At 39.9% G+C, this 19,673-nt stretch overlaps 1 protein-coding gene across 1 annotated transcript; it reads right to left on the reverse strand.

Annotated features, from left to right (window-relative positions):
* Positions 1-533: 533 nt before the first annotated feature.
* On the reverse strand, positions 534-18,807 carry vps41 (VPS41 subunit of HOPS complex). The gene is made up of 28 exons (XM_061064990.1): positions 18,617-18,807; positions 18,248-18,286; positions 14,480-14,587; positions 12,945-13,022; positions 10,724-10,798; positions 9,716-9,778; positions 9,271-9,336; positions 7,554-7,673; positions 7,320-7,466; positions 7,159-7,225; positions 6,367-6,464; positions 6,153-6,282; positions 5,929-6,044; positions 5,708-5,826; positions 4,687-4,768; positions 4,487-4,579; positions 4,259-4,386; positions 3,927-4,071; positions 3,760-3,801; positions 3,623-3,673; positions 3,402-3,539; positions 3,238-3,292; positions 2,632-2,772; positions 2,368-2,504; positions 1,329-1,428; positions 1,193-1,237; positions 1,016-1,095; positions 534-886 (listed from the first exon to the last, which is right to left on the reverse strand). The coding sequence occupies exons 1-28, from the start codon at positions 18,635-18,637 to the stop codon at positions 806-808; spliced, it is 2,565 nt and encodes an 854-aa protein (XP_060920973.1). The 5' UTR covers positions 18,638-18,807; the 3' UTR covers positions 534-805.
* Positions 18,808-19,673: the final 866 nt, after the last annotated feature.

Raw genomic sequence — 19,673 nt, forward strand, 5'->3', positions numbered from 1 at the left:
CGCAGCATCCCACCGGGCACAAAACTCGAGATGAAAGTTTTAGACATTTTAATACGGTGTTTTACTCTTTTTACGTTTATTTATTTTTAACCGGAGGCAAACAAAGACATCTATGGTTACCTTTGTGTTCAAAATTAGCCGAAACTAATTTAGTGATCGTTTTACTATAAGAAAAACATGTCTTTAATTATTTTTAATATTAATATTATTATAATCACTTTTTGAACCCCCAGCCTTTCGGTTGAGAGACAACCGACAAAACAAAGATATATAAAAAAACATTTTTATTATAAAAACTGCCAGTGAATATGTTTTTTCTTAAATCTTAAAAGATGATAGCTGAACACAACAAATAAATCTTCCTGATGTGCTGAAATTGATTCAGCTTTTTTATATTTATCCTAAATATTAATTTACAGCAAAGCTCTGAGGACATTTTAAAAAACACTTTTGTCATTTAATTTTTATGGATAGACTCAACAGGATTGACTTAAGTGAAGAAATGCACAATTACCAGACAAAAAACAAGCCTCCATTTTTTCTGAGATTTTATTTTTCAGACAATGCAGATATGTCATCACCACATCACATTAGTTTGAGGCAAAACAAGTGCAGTATTCTACAGTTGTTAGAAATAAATATACAGAAACAATCCAATATAAAGGCATTCTTACCAGTGTTCAGTTCAGCGAGCGAGGGGAAGTTATATTCATTGATCAATGTACTGACAGCTGACAGTAAAGAGAAATCAACAGCGGGAGGGATAAGAGCATTAATAATGACATTGTGAGTGCATAAGTCACTGTTACTTTTTCATTTCTAAGATTCCACTGCCCGGCCCACGCCTCTTTGCACTGCAGATGTTACAAAACTGCACACCAGGAATCTAAAAGGAAGGAGAAGGTACAGAAGTCTCAACATCAATCACTCAGTCACTCGGGTTCTTTGAGACACAAACGATGAAAATAAATCTTATGAGGAATGAAAATCGAAAAGTTCTGAGAGAGACACTCACGGTTCCTGCAGAAGGTAAACACTCCTTGTGAAACATGTGTCTGCAGTGAAACACCACCACATTAAAGGGTTTGGCCATGTCTGAAACACATGTTTGTCACATTATCAGCCATGACTCAAATGCTCAAATGCATCACAACAATAAAAAAACAACATGGATACCTAACTATAAACCTACCTGATGGTAATATGGTAGCATGACATGATTCACAGATATTCTCCTCTGAAAGTAAAAGCAAACACTTGTTTGAGTATCGATCAAAGTGACTTAATATCGAATGAATCTGCTTCATGACCGCCGAGGATTCACCCACCATCCACCCGGACTCCTCTCATCTGTGTGCGGTGCATCTTCTGGAGCAGGGAGAGGGAGTCGGCCACCAGGATCTTTTTACAGCCTTCCCTCAGAAGAATCTGAGAAAAAAAACAAAAATGCCACAACAGGGAGTTAATAAACAAGTTATTACACTATGTTATGTCCTTAAAATAAGCAACATTATTGTATCACTAAATATTTTCCTGGGAGTTCCTGAGTGTTTATCCAGCTCTGCATTAGTCTGTAAACCTTTCTGTGTTCTAACCTCTCTCCATTTTTCAAAAGCATCTCCAATATTGATCCTAGTTTGATCACGTTTCTGCTCGTGGAGCTTATTAGAAACATGCAGAGGCTTTTTAGGTCAGGTACAGTCACTTCTATCTGAACCACTTCTCTTGCTCGCTTCCATCGCTGCAACACCTATTGGGTTGACCTGATAACTGGTCTCGTATCTGGCAAACCGAGGGGCGTCCAAAACGGCCGTGTGGGGGTGCCTTAAAACTGCCTACCTTCTCTGGTCCAAACAAATCCAGAGCATTCAGGACCAGAATCTAAAGTTAGAAGGAGGACATACTGACTGCTGCATTGTTGTCAGAGAAGCACTTCAACACAGCATGTTTCCTTAATGTCTGATCATATAGTAAGCTCTCTTTATCATTTCATTCAATACACATCTCACTGATTGCTCATTTTATAGATCTTTGTGTTTTTGACGGGTAGACGTGTTTTGCTTGATTTAGAGTTAATCTGCAGCAGGATATTTAACAGAACATCTTAATGTCTCTTGTTGACTTATTAAATATTTATGAAACCTTTTTCTGAGTTTAATTGTATCTGTTGTTTTACTTTTTATTCAACAAAGACATTTAACCCTAACTTGCGAATTTAATTATTTATTGCTCGTTTGATATCATTGTTTTTCCCTTTCATCTTCTTTGTTTTTAAACTGAATACAAGCTACACGTCAAGCGAGGAACCCTGTTCACACATCATCCAAATGATTTTAAAGAAATAACCTCATGTACGGTAAGTCTTACTTGCAGATTGTAGTCCTGGAGGATTTTTACTAGTGAGTCTCTGAGGTTTGGTATCTCCATGCCCTCCTTAATGCGATGGATGAGCAGGATGGGATCCACATGAGTACCGATGTTATTAAGGAGGCCGGTGATGAACGCTGGGGAGTGATCGAAGGACACACAGAAAGCAGAGGAGTGTTATACAAGAGAGAAAATGACAGAATCTAAAATAAAAATACAGGAAGAGGACGAGAATAACCGAGTCAATAGGAGAGTGTGTCATACGTGGTTTGTCAATAGAGTAAGAGATGAGGTCCTCCCACAGCTCTGCATCATCCTGCTCTTTGGCAAACTCGATGGCCTTGTCCACGTCCTCCAGCTCCTCCATGATCATCTGCAGCGCCCGCCTGCAGTTACCCATCCTGCCTGAAAGCAACGTGCTGGATTACTTTTTCATCATTTCAAAACACACTTAAAGTAGAAAACACCGACCTTAACACACAGTATGTATTTAGTCTCTGCCTCCATACGGACGCTGACTTATCGCACTTGTGGAGCTTTGAAACGGAGCATTTTTCTCTGTGTTGTAAGACATATGCAAACCACAAACAAAGGACTGGATGGGTTTATTTCACATTTTGTGGGTCAGTAGACACTCAGCTTACCCAAATATATGTTGTGTGAAAAAGTGGATTTTTCATGCTATGTCCCCTTTAAAATCGCAATAATATGGTATTTTGCCTCAATTATCATCATAAGGTATTGTGGGGCCTCTGGTGATTCCCACCCCTAATACTGTACACATGATGGAGTAAGTACAAACCTCAGTAGCACATATATCATATACAGTAGGTGTAGTTTTTTGGGGATGTACCTTTGACTAGAACTTACTGAGCAAGAAGACGGTCTCCTCTACAAAGTTCCTCTGCTGACAAACCTCCAGGGCCTGAGAGGAAACGAGGGGACACATCAGTCATGTCCTGTAGAGTCTTGAAACTTGCAGTTTATATCGGATATATGTACGATATAATGATACAAGTATTAGAATGTTGTACCTTTTCAAGGGGGCAGTGCGTGCTGTCCCTCAGGAAAGGCAACAGATTTGGACGGTCGTACTCGGCATACAGGACAATCTGCCTCTCGTGGTATCTCTGGCCTTTGTGGTGGTCCCGCTTGAACAGTTTATGGAGGTACTGTGTGAAGAAAATGATTGCAATTAGATCTGGGTTCAATTCCATGAGTGAATCTGGTTATGTTTAAGGATGTATCAACTCACCACGTGCAGAAGCTCAGGCCTGTCTGCCAGCTCCTCCACCACCCTGTCTGTCTGTCAGTGAGAGGAGAGAAACACCATCAGCAGGCAGCAGAGTCACATCAGTTAATTAAAGACTGAGGGGAGCCAGGTACACTTACTGATATCTTGTCTTCATTATCCAGAAGCATGTCAACAGCTTTCTGACAGCACACATACAGTGGATATATTACTGACCAGTGTCTTAATTCGGAGGATTTTTAAAAGACTCAACATGACAATAAAATGACTCAATTAACATGACATCCATCCATGATGGGGATTCTACCTCTTTGTCAAAGTCCATTAGGAGCACGATCTTGTCTTCTATGGAAGAAAACAGGTTGTGTTTGTGGATCAGCTGGTAAACATCTTTGTGCCTCAGCTTCAGGTAGATCTCTAAGGCTCTGTCGTACCGCTGGTCATATGTGTACCTGGAATCAAACACAGATAGGTTGCTAGGTAAGATTCAATTTTATCAGCAGAAATTATCAAGTCGTAGAGAGTCCTTAGATGTTGCAGGCCTTTAAGGGATGCCATATGATATGATACCATATAATAGAGTTCGATAAGATACTAAAATGGTACATTACTATACACTCTATTGTAAACTTTACTCACAGTTCAGCCAACGTCTTGAGCAGCGTTCTGTTAGTGGGGTCTCTCTTCAGGTGATCATTGACCGCCTGAACAATGGCCATGTTGTTGTACAGCTCTCCAGGCCACTCCCGGATCAGTGTGGCAAAACCCTTTAAGGACAGCAGAGAAAGCAGGACAAGCTGTCAATCAAACTAACAGATTAAATTCCGGGTTTGTTACAAGATGTCAGGACTAATAGCGGGAAAGTACCTCATAGTCAGTTTTAAGAAATTCATGCAGGATCATTTCATAGATGGCCGGTCTGAGGCGCAGATCTCCTCGGGGCAAATACTGGCTGATGGCCTGACATTGGAAAGAGGTGGAGCAATATTGATAAAGGCTGATACTGGAAAACACACACATAATTTTAGCTCAATGAAGTAAAAGAAATTCAGAACCAGATCCTTCACCTTTAACTGTCCGATGGTCTTGAATCTGTACACTTCATTTTCCCAGAGATCCATGTTTTTTCCGAGAACCTTTTGGCACTTTCTGCACGAAGGAGAAGCACTTAAATCATTCACATTGAACAAGAAGATTCTGCTTTTTGACTTTAGAAGCGGCGGACATGCATGAGGCCATAGTCCCATCAATAGATACAGAAAGAAGATACAGTTTGTGAACAACATGCTCTCTTTATGTTTGAAATGTTATTCTTCACCCAGGAAATAGTGGTGTGAAATAACAAACAGATCAAGGTCAATCTACTGATTTAAGCTCTGGAAAATGAGTGAGTGGACTTAAGAGTTTGAATGTCACAAAGCCTTCAAGTTCGCTCTGATTTCAATATAAAAGGTAAACAGAGTCTTCTTGTATTTTTCCAGTTTCCATGGTAACTTGGTGATAATGATTTGGATTATGTTTCAAGGTTTTTTTTCCTTCTTTTGCACTTTTTGAATAAAGATAGACATTAAATGTAGGAGCAGTTTTTTGACGGCAAAGCAGCTGCTGCAAGAGTTACAAGAAATATGCTCCAAGAAAATATGGACATGTGGAGCCAATGACATTGACTTGGACTTTCATTCATCTTACAAGGTAACGTTAGCGTGTCAATAAGTAAATCCAGGTGCACCGCCTCAGTGGCTTATCGCGTCGACTTTGCCTCTACATTAAATATTCAGCTTTTACAGAAATGTCAGAATCTTGCACTTTGACCGCTGAGATAAAAAAAATAAAGACCGAGATCTCAAACCGCTTCACCACAGTGTGCACATGTACTCACTGAGAATCACGTTTTCTTGGTTTGTTTTTATTGTGCTCTCTTTTGTATCTCGACATCATTGTAAATAAGGGAAACCTCAAGGATTTTCAAGGTTTAACAAAAAGGCTTAAATTAAGTGTACATCTTAAAATATCTCATCAACACCGACGCCCTGGAAACCTCTCCAATCAATTACAATCCTGCTCATACTCAGAAGAGGGCTGGCCCACCTGGCGGCGCTGTCATAGTCTCCTTTCTCCACTAAGTGGTTGATGTACGCCATCCCAATCTTCTGGACGTCGTGTCTCTTGATGTTTTTGAAGCTGATTTCTGCAGCCATCAGCGCCTCCTGTCACATTTAAACCACAGTAACAGGACATGAAATTAAACTACTGTGTGTAATTGTAGACTGTGACCTTTTGTAACAATCATAAAAATTACCAGCACAGACCTCATATTTCTTCTTCTCAAGCAGCCAATCGATGTGGTCATCTTGGTCTCGCTCTTTGGCCACAACGATGTCTTTGGGACTGATGATGTAGAAGAGTGACTCTCCCTCCGCATGCTCTGTTAATGAAAATGCATTTATGGCTCTGTCAGCTGACATTTGACGGGCGATGCGTAATAGAATCAGAGCGCAGTAAAAGGTTGTAGGTTTTTTTTTTATAGTCTCACCCAGGCGGTAGTCTCTGCACTCGTTGTCTTGGAAGTTGCGCACGGTCAGCGCGTCTGAGGAGATCTCCTCGCAGCCCTCGGGGAGAGGCTGGATGATGTCGAGGCGAGGCCGTGCACGAAACTCCTCATCCTGCACACACCCACAAACACATACTACGGTTTTAAAAACATATACGCCTCTATAAAAACTAAATTAAAAAAAAGTCATCTTTACCATGTGATCAGAATTCTCCTTCACAAAGTACAGGGTGACGAGCTGATCCGCCAGCGGGGCCAGACCGCTGATGAAAAACTCGGTCTCAAATGCAGACACTGTTTTTAAGAGACAAAGAGAGAACAAACACAAGAGGCTGTGTTAGTAAATGTAACCAATCTGTAAGTTTAAAGTGGGAACAAAGTGGCCCAATGACAGTTTTCTGTGTATGAGCTGCTGGATCTTCACTTTAACACACAGCATGCACTTCCTCAACTACCATTTATGTTCTGCACAGATAAGATGATTGTGCATTCATAAGACTATCAGGTAACTGGCCTCAGGATTAATCCAACTTTTAACTAATATCTACCTAAGGAGCAATATGTAACTCTGACACGAAGCGTTTGAAATGGGCGCTGCAGTCCAAATTCAAAACATTGAAAAGAGCTGTCCCCCAACTTCTCTGGTCCAAACAAATCCAGAGCATTCAGGACCAGAATCTAAAGTTAGAAGGAGGACATACTGGCTGCTGCATTGTTGTCAGAGAAGCCAGCACTTCAACACAGCATGTTTCTTTAATGTCTGATCATATAGTAAGGTCACTTTATCATTTCAGTCAGTAGATATCTTACATATTGAACCTTTAATTTTGTTACCTCTCAGTTTAGATTTTAAGCCAGTCTCTAATGATTTTATCTTTATTTTCAGTCTTGCTCTATTTTCTCATTCTGGCTTGATTTTTGAAGGACTTTTTAATTTAGCTCTGAGTAAGTATAATAGGTTCATTTTCACATGCTGTGTATTTTATACCTATTTCCACGTAGCGGCTGGGCAGATCTCTCATTTCAGTGGGATTTCGCTCTTTCACAACACACATCTGAGGGGGGAAAGAAATACAGACAAAAAGTGTGAACAACTGGAAAAAAGCCTTTAACTAACAAGTGATGCATTTGAAGAGAAAAGAAGCAAACCTTAATGGAAGTACCCCAGCCAACGATGAGGGTGGTGTTGTCTTTCCAGCACAGGCTGCACGGGTACATGTCAGGCCTCAGGCTCACGTTATCCCGCAGCACGTTTGTGATCCGCTGTTTGGTGCTGATATCGTAAATTTTAACTCCCTAAAACAAATCAATACAAAGGAAAAGATTAGCGACACTTAGAGAGAATATTGTTCTTTTTATCTGGGTCTGTGAGCGAGCACTCACCACATTGTTGGCCCAGGCGATGAGGTTCGCTCTCCACTGGATGTTTGTGATCGAGCCCTCGCCTTCATGCAGCACCGACATCTTCCAGCGATTTAACCAGTTCCTTTCATACAGAAGCAGCTGGGAGAAAGAAAACAAGTACACATTTCAAAAACAACACAGCATGCTTCTGAAATGAACTGGATGCAGTTGTGCAGCGCTGCCTGCAGAGGGCAGTAGATGAACATCACATTGCACAAGAGCAGTGCTGCGTCTGATGGTGAAAACAGTCAGCTTGAACTGTAGGAAACTTTTATTTTTCACACCAGGATTGATAAAGTAGAACCTGATTTAATCTAATATGCACATTTTAATTCCACTTCAGATCTTTTAGGCACAAAGAGAATGAAGACAGATTGTTCTTTCAACTCCTTCTAAGAGAGAGAGCAACACATTAGCTTTACATCAAGCGGTAAAGGAAGTCATTTTACTCTTAGACATGGCTGAAGTAACTAAAAAGAATACAGTAGAAAAACCTACACAGAAAGGGTTTGCCATTTGATGCATTACATGCTAGATATCATACACCCTTCACCATTCATTGAGGCACTGTGAAAGCAGAGACATTTTTTTTCAAAACTCCACATTGTGTTGACTTCATACTTCACATGTTTACTTTCTTGTCTTCTCTAAGAGGTGTGGGAGCACAGCAGGAGGGTTTGTGTAAGGCCCATGTTTTTTAACCACGATGCAATGTGACATCAAGGAGGCAGCGGAACTATTTTATAAATTGCAGTTTAATGTTCAGGCCTTGTATTGTGTGTGCGTAAGCGGACAAAGCATGTCATTCACATTCCCTGCATTTTTACTGTCCTTACTTTTATAAACTGATACAAAAAAAGAGCATTATATTACCAAGGATGCAGAGAGAAGGTTGTATAGGCTCTTTAATTCAGCAGTTGGGCTATGTTAATAAACAGTTTGCTCTACAAAGAGATGATATGACAAAAGAACTGTGGAGACAAAATTGAATTTCCTTTGACAGGATGTGGCTCCCGTTGAGGCTTATTGATTTTCATCACAGGCACATTGTGGAGGCCTTCACAACTTGGAACTGAGAGGAATCAGCAGCAATTGAAAGAAAATGGCAAAGTAACACTAACAATGGGGTTTCATATGAAAGTTGTTTTTCCTCACCCCTGTTGTATAAATGTCAGTTTATTTTATTTATGGATGGTTTTCATCCATAACTCCACTCCTGAGCAGTTTATGCTTGTGTAATTGGCATGTGGTAATGGAAAGGTGCTTTTTACTTCCAATAAACAAAAACAAATCTAATGCCTGAGATACTCTTACCTTCCGCAGTGACAAAACACCAGAGACAACTTTTCAGGACAGATCACTAAATGCGCCTGGAAACCCTAAGACTATGTTCCCTCTTGATAATGACATCTGCTTGCTGCGCTTGTGAAGCATTGCCTTTCAAACACTGTTGAGCGAACAGCACTTTGTGAAAATGACCAGCTCTCCCGAGAGCACTCCAGCAAAGAGACAGAAAAAAAGTAAGAGCCTTTCACACCAGACAAAAGGCCGAGCGTCGCCTTCAGCCGGGCCAAAGTGGCAAAAGGTTTGCAGGTTCCGGTTTCATCGGACACAATCAGAGGGAATTATCGTGGTAGGAAATGGGAAAAAATGAATATAATGACTGCAAGAGTGAGAAATAACTACTCAAACATACCTTGTTGCCCCCTGTGACAAACTGTTTGTAGTTTGACCTGGTGAACTGAGGATGTAAAGCCACCACCTGCAAGACAACACATACAGCTGACTGTATATAAATATGGACGTCGTGGCTCCATATCTTTCTGTTGTACAAAATTGAAGCCAGGAGACAGGTGCTGACATATTGCACTGGTGATGTAATTTGGAGCTAGAACATGTGCAGAAGGGATCTGGCTCATGGTGCCATTGGAATTCAAATATTTACAGTCTATGGTTCAACCGGAGGAGGCGGGGTTTATGAACCATATTGTAGCCAGTTGGTAGGGTGATGTTGTATGGTCCATCTTTTTTATACTATCTGTGGTTAATATTTTGAGAGGCAAAACTACTTCTTTTAGTTATTTAATATCTTGACAGGACACCAGAAGCATGCTGAGACACTAAATTGGAATCAAACTTACTTTGATGGGACAGTCAAAGTTCTCATGGAATCCCTCTCTCGTATAGAGCCCGAACACTTGAACCTGAAACAGAGATGAGACGGCAAAACAGCAAGCGAAGGTGAATAACTCAAAATGTCTCCTTTAATTGCTGCCTCTGCAACTATCCAGGGCCAGCGGGGGAACTGTGGTCAGAAAAATACTTTGATTGGCTCCCTACTTCTCCACTGGGTCACCAATTAGTGGACAAGTTGATTCTTTGAACCCTGCAGGGTTTAAAAACAGGATTCCTCGACCTCAGTTGGCTACAAACAAACTCTAATGTACCTTTGGAGCACATGACATCCAGATTTTCTTCATCTCAGGCCAAAAAAAGCTGGCGAATAATAAAAAAACTCTGATGCAATCTCCTCTCTCTCTCTTTTTTTTTCTGCACCAGCGATTAAGGATTAAGTTAGATTTCCGAAGGATTAACAGTCAACTGAATTGGTGTAGTGCAATTTTTCCAGCATTGATTTTAATTGTCTGCTCCACTTTTTTGTGTGCGACAAGATCTTATTTTTGCCACCGGGGTGCTGGAAGTGAGGAGGGGTGATATCAGAGAGCATATCTTTACTGCGGAAATCCATGAAGGATGGTGGTAATGATGAGAAAAGACAAGATAACACAGGGTGGAGAACATGGAGAGGGTATCGATAGACAGATGACGGCTGACTGACAGCTCATCGGAGCTGAGTGCAAACCCTCTCCCTCTTCTCTTCACAATCTGCTCAAGCTTTTTATAAATTCCTGCATCATGAAAAAAACTGATTTATGTGTTGATAAAGCTTCCACTTAATGCTCCCACTGCCTTCTAATTCACCAGCAAACACTTCAGATCTGCAGCATTAGCATAAAGTTAGATAACATGAGTTTTTATATGAAGCTGAGGAAGAATTATGAAAGATGAAGAATACTGATTGTTGTTTTTTTTTTCCCTCTGCTGGTCTAGGCATCAGTAACTGTGTGTGATGAGCAGAGTGATCTCACCTTCCCATCCTCGGAGCAGATGCCCACATGCTCTCCACTTTCATCCAGACTGATCTGGTTGATCTTCACTGAACTCTGTGGAGACACAATATCAAGGCATCTTTTTTTTTTTTTAAAGAGGCTGGCAAATATGCATCTCTGTGGCTGGAAAAATGTTGCTGTCTGACATTTAACCTCACTGAAAAGCAAGAGAAACCATGAATGGAGCTTTGCATACACTTTATGACACAAAGAAGGTCACAATGCATCACTGATGCTTTAAAAGTTTCCATTAGAACAAAATGTTTAAGCTTTTTTTAAATCATAGATGGATTGTGCCTGTCATCTTTATGCCAGATAGTGTCATAAAAAATGACTTGATTTTACACATTTAAAGCCGTTTTCAGATATGCACGCAAGAAAATATATTTTTCAGGAGGACTGCAATTGCCCTTACAGTTTTAGGCACTTGTTAAACTATAGTGTCGGAGAGTTTCTTGTTTTTAATTATCAAAAATTTCAGGCAGGCTCACAATACATTCAGTACCTTCAGTAAAATGTACCTATTTTCTCTCTCAAAGCTGCTTCTTTTGAAACAATCAATGGCATTGCATAGATTCAGTCAAAGTCAACTTTATTGTCAATTTCAAAATATGCCAGACATACAGTGGAATTGAAATTGCGTTTGTCTCCGTCCCACAGTGCAATACAACCAAAATAAGGTAAAATAAGATAAATAATATTTAAAGTAATAAATTCTAAATAGTGCAAAAGGTACAAAACAAAATGGTAAATAAAATAAAATTTAAAGAAAAAGTAAACTTGAAATGTGCAATATGTGAATAGATAGCTTCAGAGTTATTAGTCCAGAGTTCTTGGTGGCAAACGGGAGGGGGTTTCAACGTCACATGTTAATTCAATGGTTGTATGTGTCTCTCTCTAAGGGAAACATTATTTGCTCATGCCATATCTGCAATTTCTCCAGTACAATCATTTCCTACGGGCATTTGTGACACATGTCAAAATCATATTTTTTTTTTCTCTGAATTCTGACCGGCTCACATGTCCATTAAGCATGACTCAGTGGTGTCTTTCCTGCTCACTGAAACTCCGTCTTTGTTTCTTTCAGCCAACGACTGATAATTGGCAGTAAGTTCTTTAGAGGAGAAGCACTTGAATCAATGGGCTCAGCGGGGACGCTACAGTCAGAAGCATGAGAACAGGTGCAGTAATGTCAAACTGCCCCTTTGTGCCGGACAAATTACACTTAATTACTGAGTGTTTTTGACGTGCAAATTCAATTATTGTTCAGCATCAATCCCTTCAGATCTGTGGAGAGGCTTGTGGGAAAGTTTCAAAGTGGGACTTAAGCCCATCTAATGCAAAATACATTCTCCTTCAGCATCACTCTGCAGGCTAACATTAGCACTTCTTCTGCCTTGTCGTTGAGAGATCTGACAATACATGCAGCTCTCCCCAAACATGATGACTACAAAAGGAGCAGTGTAACGTATTAAAAGAAACGGCTATTAGCTTTGTTGGAGGGCGCTATATAAAATCATTAAAACAACTCTGTGTGTTGAATATACACATACCTCAGCCAGTTAGCTTAGCTTAGCATAGCATACACTGGACAAAATGAGCTTAGTTTACACTGGACTCAGTTCGCTTAGCATACACTAGACTCAGTCAGCTTAGCATACACTGTACACAGTTACCATAACATATACTAGACTCAGTTAGCTTAGCATAAACTGGGCTCAGGTGCAATTCTAAACTATCTGGTGGACGGAGCTAGAGATGTTATGATCCACAGAGGCTTACACTTTTAGCTCCGTCCACCAGATAGTTTAGAAACTGAAGAAGCTTTTCTGAAGAGGGGAGGTGAAACTTCTTCATGATCCTAATCTTAGTCCAGTTGCCTTTGGATCAAGCTTTGCATTTTCTTACCAAAGTCTTTGCTAAAGTTAGATAGTAAATATGTTTTGTCCCAGTATGTCTCAGACAGACTTAAATGTATTGAATGTACTGAATGTTTTAGCATGATCACTTTTGCTGGCTTTTATTATATTAACATATATGATAAATAATAGGGGATGAAAAGAGAAAATGACATAATTTAGGATATATAATAATAATTAATCATCAAATGATGAACATTAGCATCTGTAATTATGACTCATGTGTTAATGATCAGGAGGCTTAAGTAACTTCATCATGATAATGGATTTATTGTACTCACAATTTCAAACTTCTGAGTCACATTTCCTTGGATATCCAGCAGGAAGACCTTTCCGAAATGAGTACCAAGGGCGAGAAACTGGAAGGGGACAAATGTAATGTAAATTAAACCAGAAGACATTTAAAATAAATTCAAGATTTAGGAGAAAAAAATTTAGAAGGCTGTGGAAGAGGATAAAAAAAAAATAGTTGCTGAAGCTGGAGCGAGCGACATGGGCAGAGTGGGGATTGGGTGGGCTTGGAGGCAAAGCTGTGAAATTGCAGGGGGTGGAAAAGCCCTATTTATTAAAGCATACAGTGTGAAATGGCATTTTTTCCACCCTCAAATTAAAATGCTTAAGCATAATAAATGCAGTGTACATCTGACTTCTTCCCATGCTCCCAATGCAACCCAATCACCTCCCTGCCCAGCACAGAGCTATTATTTCTACCGAGCAGCAACTGGTTTGTGTTGTGTGTTTCAACAAAAGTGCAAGTGTGAATTCATGTGTGTATGTGTGTGTACGCGAGTCCACTGGGACAAAAAAATTATAGAAACCGGGGGCTTTTGGCATTAGATTAAGTGTGTGTTCTTCCACCCCAGCCCATGCTCCATGCCCTCCTCCTAATCCCCCTCCCTTCAAGACCAGCATGTGGATGTGCGGCGAGCCCACCATGCTTCAGTGCAGTCTATAATGAAATGCTTATATTTACAGGCACAGCTGAGCATGTCAGACAGAGCCCCCTGCAATCTCCCCAAATAAAATAACCCAAAATAAATAAATAAAGGGTTCAACCTTGTGAGGCGGAGCGACTTTTAAAGGGATTTATCAGAATGGAATTGTTCAAATGAAATTCCGATTCAAACACTTAAAATATGAGGCAACATAAGGCAATGTGCGCTGTCGGTGGCTTTAAGGGATGTGGGAGTTTGTCACATTGGAGAGGGAGGGGGGGTTGAGGGGGTGGGACGGCACAGGTAGCTGCATGGCAGCAGGTACACAAGAACAGAAATCCCAGCAAGAAGGACAGTCAGATCAAATTTAAAATTTCAGCAAAGCGATGTCTCTCGCTGTGGCACGCCTGCTATTTTGAGGTTAAAAAAACAAGAGGGAGCAAATCCTCAAAGTAAAAATAAATAAATGAAAATCAATAGCGGTTAATAAAACATCAGGTGAGGAGACATAACTGGCTTTGACTTTTTGCTCTGCTCAGGCGTGCACGTATGCCGCTGGTGCCACAACGATTAACCATCTCACAGAGAGTGGCCTTCTTAAAAAAATATCAACATTCGACAAACAGAGGAGAGGAGAGAAAGAAATGCAAGAGTGGGAATAAAAAGAGGAGAAGACAATAGGCGTCTGGTGTCTTTTGATGCATCTCGCAGGTGGAGGTGAGAAAAGAATGGGCTGCCTTAACGGATTGAGGAAAGGGGATGAAGACCAACTTTGAAGAGGACAGCTCTCCAATGTGTAGATAAATAATTTGAAATCTGTATTTCAGAACAGCAGATTTGAGGATGAAATGCCCCTGTGGATGGAGGATTGTAACCTGTACCTTGTCATGGACGGTCATACAGCTGGCTGCATCCTTCTGCAGGATTTCTGTCACTCCATTGGAGAGCCTCTCGTACTTCAGCTTGGGCTCTTCTTCGCTGTCCTCCTCCTAGTTCAGGCAGAAAAGATGGATTCATTCAATCACACTTTAAATAACGAAAGAGTCACATACTTAGGGTTGATGAGACCATATCTTCAGTGAACTTAAATATACAAGTCAGGGGTTCTCAACTGGTGGGTCAGGATCCAAAAGTGGTTCACAGAGCTGTTGTTAGTGGATCCTGAACGTGTGCCTGGAAAAAAACTTTGAGTCAAAAAGTCTATGAAGCGCTTTTTTTAATATTTTTGTTTCGTCCCATGTAAGAATTGTCCACAAATCGTCTCCATGGCGACGTTCAGACGAGATAGAACAGCACCTTGATCATGAGTTCAATTGTTACACTTCAGTTTAAAACATTTAATTTGAAAACCTGACAGTTGTTGATGCTTCCTGCTGATATGTGAAGAGAGCCCAAAGTTCAAACACATTTCTTTGGAATAATTTAATGCATTTTTATTTATTTTGCTCTTTCAATAAGAAATGCAATGTCAGGTTTAATACAGCTTTTATAACAACAACAATAACACTATTAATTATGATGAAATAAATATTGGAATCAGTATCGGTGCATGTATTGTAATCATTCTGAACTGAAAAAAAAATTGGATCAATGCATCGCTACTTAAAACTATAATCGCCACCGATGTGGGATTTTAGGGGCCGATACTGATATTGATATTAGATAGAGAGAAAATCTGATACCGATATATCGGCCGATATCTTTTTCATCTTTTTCTATGTTGGGTTTTTAGAGATAGATATAGATAAACACATTTATTGAGTTGATCCCTCAGATGCAGTTATCAAACACTTGTGTAAAATATAAACAGTATAATTAAGACAAGATGGTCACTCAACTGGAAAGTAACCGAGCATGTACGTGCATCACCACTTGGCACTCTATATTGTAATCTATATAGCGCCCTCTGCTGGTGACAGATAACTGCTAGTGTAAAACAATCAAGTGATATGCTTATATTGGTCGATATTATCGGCTGACAGATTAATCGGTATGAAACTCTCCATTATACTACCTGGAACCAAAACTATTCACTAAAAACAGGTTTATTTAATTCACTGTCATAAACTAAAAACACAAAAGCGTCATATTTGAGAACCTGGAATGAGTGAACAATCATTGAAATGATCATCCATTAAAAGAGTCGTCAAATCATTTTCTGTTTCATCTACTTCTAATGTCTACACAGTTTTTAGAGTAAATATTGCTGTATGAAAAGACAACAGGAATTGATTGTTTTCAGCTGCATTCAGACAATATCGTGAAGCAAAAGGTAATATGTACGTAATGTATTTTGGGAGTCTGGCTTTACACCCACAGTTCCCGCCGTCGCTGACACCGTGTCACTGAGCGAGACACTGAAGCGAGCAGGACCGCATTAGCGGGGGCTTCATTCTGTACGTCCTGCATGTGTGTAGCAGCAGATTAATGCACAAAGACAAATTTCCCTTATAGCTCGCGTGAAATGCAGCATAAAGCTATTCTTTCATCCCCACTGACAAACATGAATAGCGTCATTTCATAAAGCAAACTTAAAGTATTCTACTGTGTTACACCTTCCAGGACGAGCCAACATTTGCGGCCAGTCACAGCCTGAATATCCCCCATAATTCAGTTTATAACCAATGCTGCACAGTCTGTGGCTGCCCAGAGGGTGCATCAACTCAAAACATTGTCTGCCATTATGTGCTGCTGGGTTGGAGGTGGGGGACAATAGCGTGGAAAAAATGTTATTTTCAAAAACAATCCTTTCCCACTCAACAACGCCATATCGAGGCTATTTCCTGTGTATTCTGCTTGTGAGATTTCTGATGCGAGGGCATTTGTCACAGGTTTAACGGTGCATCAAACAACAAAAAGCAAACTTCATCCCCACAGAGAAACCACCTACTTTCAAACTTTTGCCATCTCTTGTTAGTTATCTTTTTTGTTTTGTCAACTACTCACTTGGTCTTTTTTTTTTCTTTGAACCATTTGTGAAAGATTTAACAGGTTGAACCAAGTCACCGGCATACAATCAGGATTCCTCTTCCAAAAACAACCCTCCACTTCCTCTCTGCCTCAGAAAACTATGTACAGCGTAGTGACAAATAATAGAACAAACAAAAATTGGGAAAAAATGGAAGAGCTTGGCAAACCCTTTTTGTGTTTGCACTGAATATTTTGCAGTAAATAAAGTGGAAACCTAACAGCACTGATGTATCCATAAACTGATTATTCAATAGTTATTAAACTGCTTAATGAAAATCAACTGTTTTGATAATCATCAAAATGATTCTGCATGTGCTGTTTGAATTTGTGAAGAAAACATAATTTGTTTTTGTTTCAAGGTCACAGTGAGTTAGATTGTGTGCAACATGTCTGTTGTGATAATATTATTATGAAAGAATTTGAATCCACTGCACTTAAGAGTTCAAATGAAACCTTTTGCATCAACTGTGGATTATTCAGCACGTTCAGGCATCAAAACAAGACAAAGCCAAACCTATCAGACTAGTTGAGCCACATTATAAAGGTTGTGAAGAGCATGTCTCTGACTGTCAAAATCTTAAGTTATTTTTTTGGGGCCTTTTGCCCTCATTAGATATGACAGCTGAAGAGAGTAAGGAAAAGTTGTGACGAGATAGTGGGGGATGACCTGCAGCACAGGGATGAGGTCGGATTCAAACCCACGGCCGCTGTGACGAGGACTAGAGCCTCCGTGCATGGGGCGCGCGACATAACCGAAAGGCTATCGGCGCCACCAAGCCCTTAAATGTTTGACTAATTGTTATACTGTTCATTTATTCTGTAAGTGTAGAACACAGGTACTCAATGAAGTCGTCAAGTGAGACTGCAGCCAACAAGGGAACAGCAGCAGACCCAAAGTTGGCTTCATTAAAGCGTAGCATTCAAAGTAAATACAATTAGAATTAGAATAATAAAAGATGTTTTTCGCCTGTTTGAGACAAACAACCATAAAGTACGAAGCTTGTATCGACCAAAAAAATGATGTAGGAGCTCTTTCTAAACAAGTATGAAGTTTTCCTCATTCTCCTCTCTTGCCCACTCTTTATTGTTTTCCTTCTGAGAGGTGCAAGCATCCGCTGCAGCCTTTCCCTAATATTTCATTCTCTTCTTCCTATAAAGACAATCTCCTCGTCCTGCAAAGCTTACGTGCAAAGCTATATTTTATTTAGCCTACTTGTAATTCTCAGAAGCACAAGTGTACTCAAACATGCCCAAGCTCAGTCTTAATACTGATGGATCTGGAGAGCCATCTGTAATTCATGAGTGTTTGACACCTCTCAAAACCTGACAAAGATCCTTCTGGGATCAGGTGGAGTTGATAAAGGCTTGCATTGTATTAAAGTCCTTTCGGTGGGCAGCGAGCTTTATTTGAGTTCAGAAATCGCCCATGTCTGACAGAACTATGCACATGCCTGTCATCATCAATATGTTGCTGTAGATCAATTCTTTAACTGACAGACTGGTGCAACTACAAGACATTTTAGGTGTAAGTTTACTCACTCTCTTTACCTTTATATGGACATTTCCTCTGTGTGTGTGTGTGTGTGTGTGTGTGTGTGTGTGTGTGTGTGTGTGTGTGTGTGTGTGTGTGTGTGTGTGTCTGCAGGAGGACTAAAGATCATAGTCTCTCTCTTTCTTACCTCAGACTCATCTGTGAACTCCTCACTTGGTTTTCTGCCCTGAATGAAGAGATATTTTAAAAAGGACGTGAAAAATAAAGACTGTATAAAAGCACCAAACCACACAGCAGTGACATCAGACTTGAACAGGCTCTGGAGATTACACTACAGATAGACTGTTTTATTTACAAAAGATTTAGCTATGATATCAAAGCAAATCTACTACACAGCGAGTGTATGCTTTCTAGGTGACAGAGACTGTTATATTACTAGATTAACTAAATCAAAAGGCAGCTTACAGAAGTCCAGTATCACGTTTCTCATTCATTTTGTAGCGTATAGTTACCAAAACAGAAAATTATCCAGCTAACGTTAGCATGTTTTCCTTACCTGCTCCTCTACTTCCGCCATTGTTCTACGCTGTATCCGCGATTAATAACTGCAATATCTCAATTTGTATTTAGAAGATGCATATTTAATGTCCAAAATGTCGCAATTGTGGTTATTTCATATTAAGAACATCCACTAAACAACAAAGTCATGTTTGTTGTCGGAGCTCTGGCTGTCATAAGTTAAATCACATGACTGAATCCGAGCAGCGGTGCATCATGGGTAATGTAGTCAATCCTACGGAGGGAAGACGCCAACCAACCGTCGATAGGAGAAGTGAGAATTCATATTCGCTTTCCACAACGTGTTTGTTTTTCCTTCAAACATATTTTAGTAAACCTTTCACGGTTGTCTGTGCTCGGTCAAAACTGTTGAGCGTGTTTTCTCAAGTATATTATATTTGAACACAAGTTTCTGGACAGTTTCCATTGATGGTAAGGTAACCTAACCGTGTGCCTCTTTTTTTTTTTTCTTGCCAAAGCTGAAATATTTCACTTCAAAGGTGTTTTAAAAATGGAGCTGAAACCCACAAATCATAACTTGATTAACACTGATGGTTTTATAGGCCAACTTTAACGATTTGAAACGATGCCAAAAATAGTAAATTAACTTCAGAATACAAGCCCTCCACACTTTACAAAAGTGGATAAAAAGTTGATGGCTGCTATGATGGAAGAAAGTTAATTTCATACACTAATTTAAAAGTAACGTAAAAGATGCTGAATTTATACTTTAAGTTAATTTAGACTTCATTACATAAGTATTGTGTGTGGTTTTTTTTGTTTGTTTTTTTTCTCAATATTGTAAAATTTCCTTCAAATATCTAACAGCTGGGTTTATTTTAGACCAACCTGGGAATAAATTGGGATCCTCTGGGGGGGTCATGAGACACCCAGAGGGGGGTCCCTTGATGCCTTGCTTTGCTTCAACCCTCTCCAAAAACCCAGGGGGCCCCCCATATCTCCAGCACCTTTATTTTGGGGCTGCAAGCTGAAATATTTCGAACCCCTGGTTTAAACAATACACATTAATACACAAATGAATCATCCATTAGAAA

Source organism: Labrus mixtus, chromosome 19, assembly GCF_963584025.1.
Source record: "Labrus mixtus chromosome 19, fLabMix1.1, whole genome shotgun sequence".
Taxonomy (NCBI): domain Eukaryota; kingdom Metazoa; phylum Chordata; class Actinopteri; order Labriformes; family Labridae; genus Labrus; species Labrus mixtus.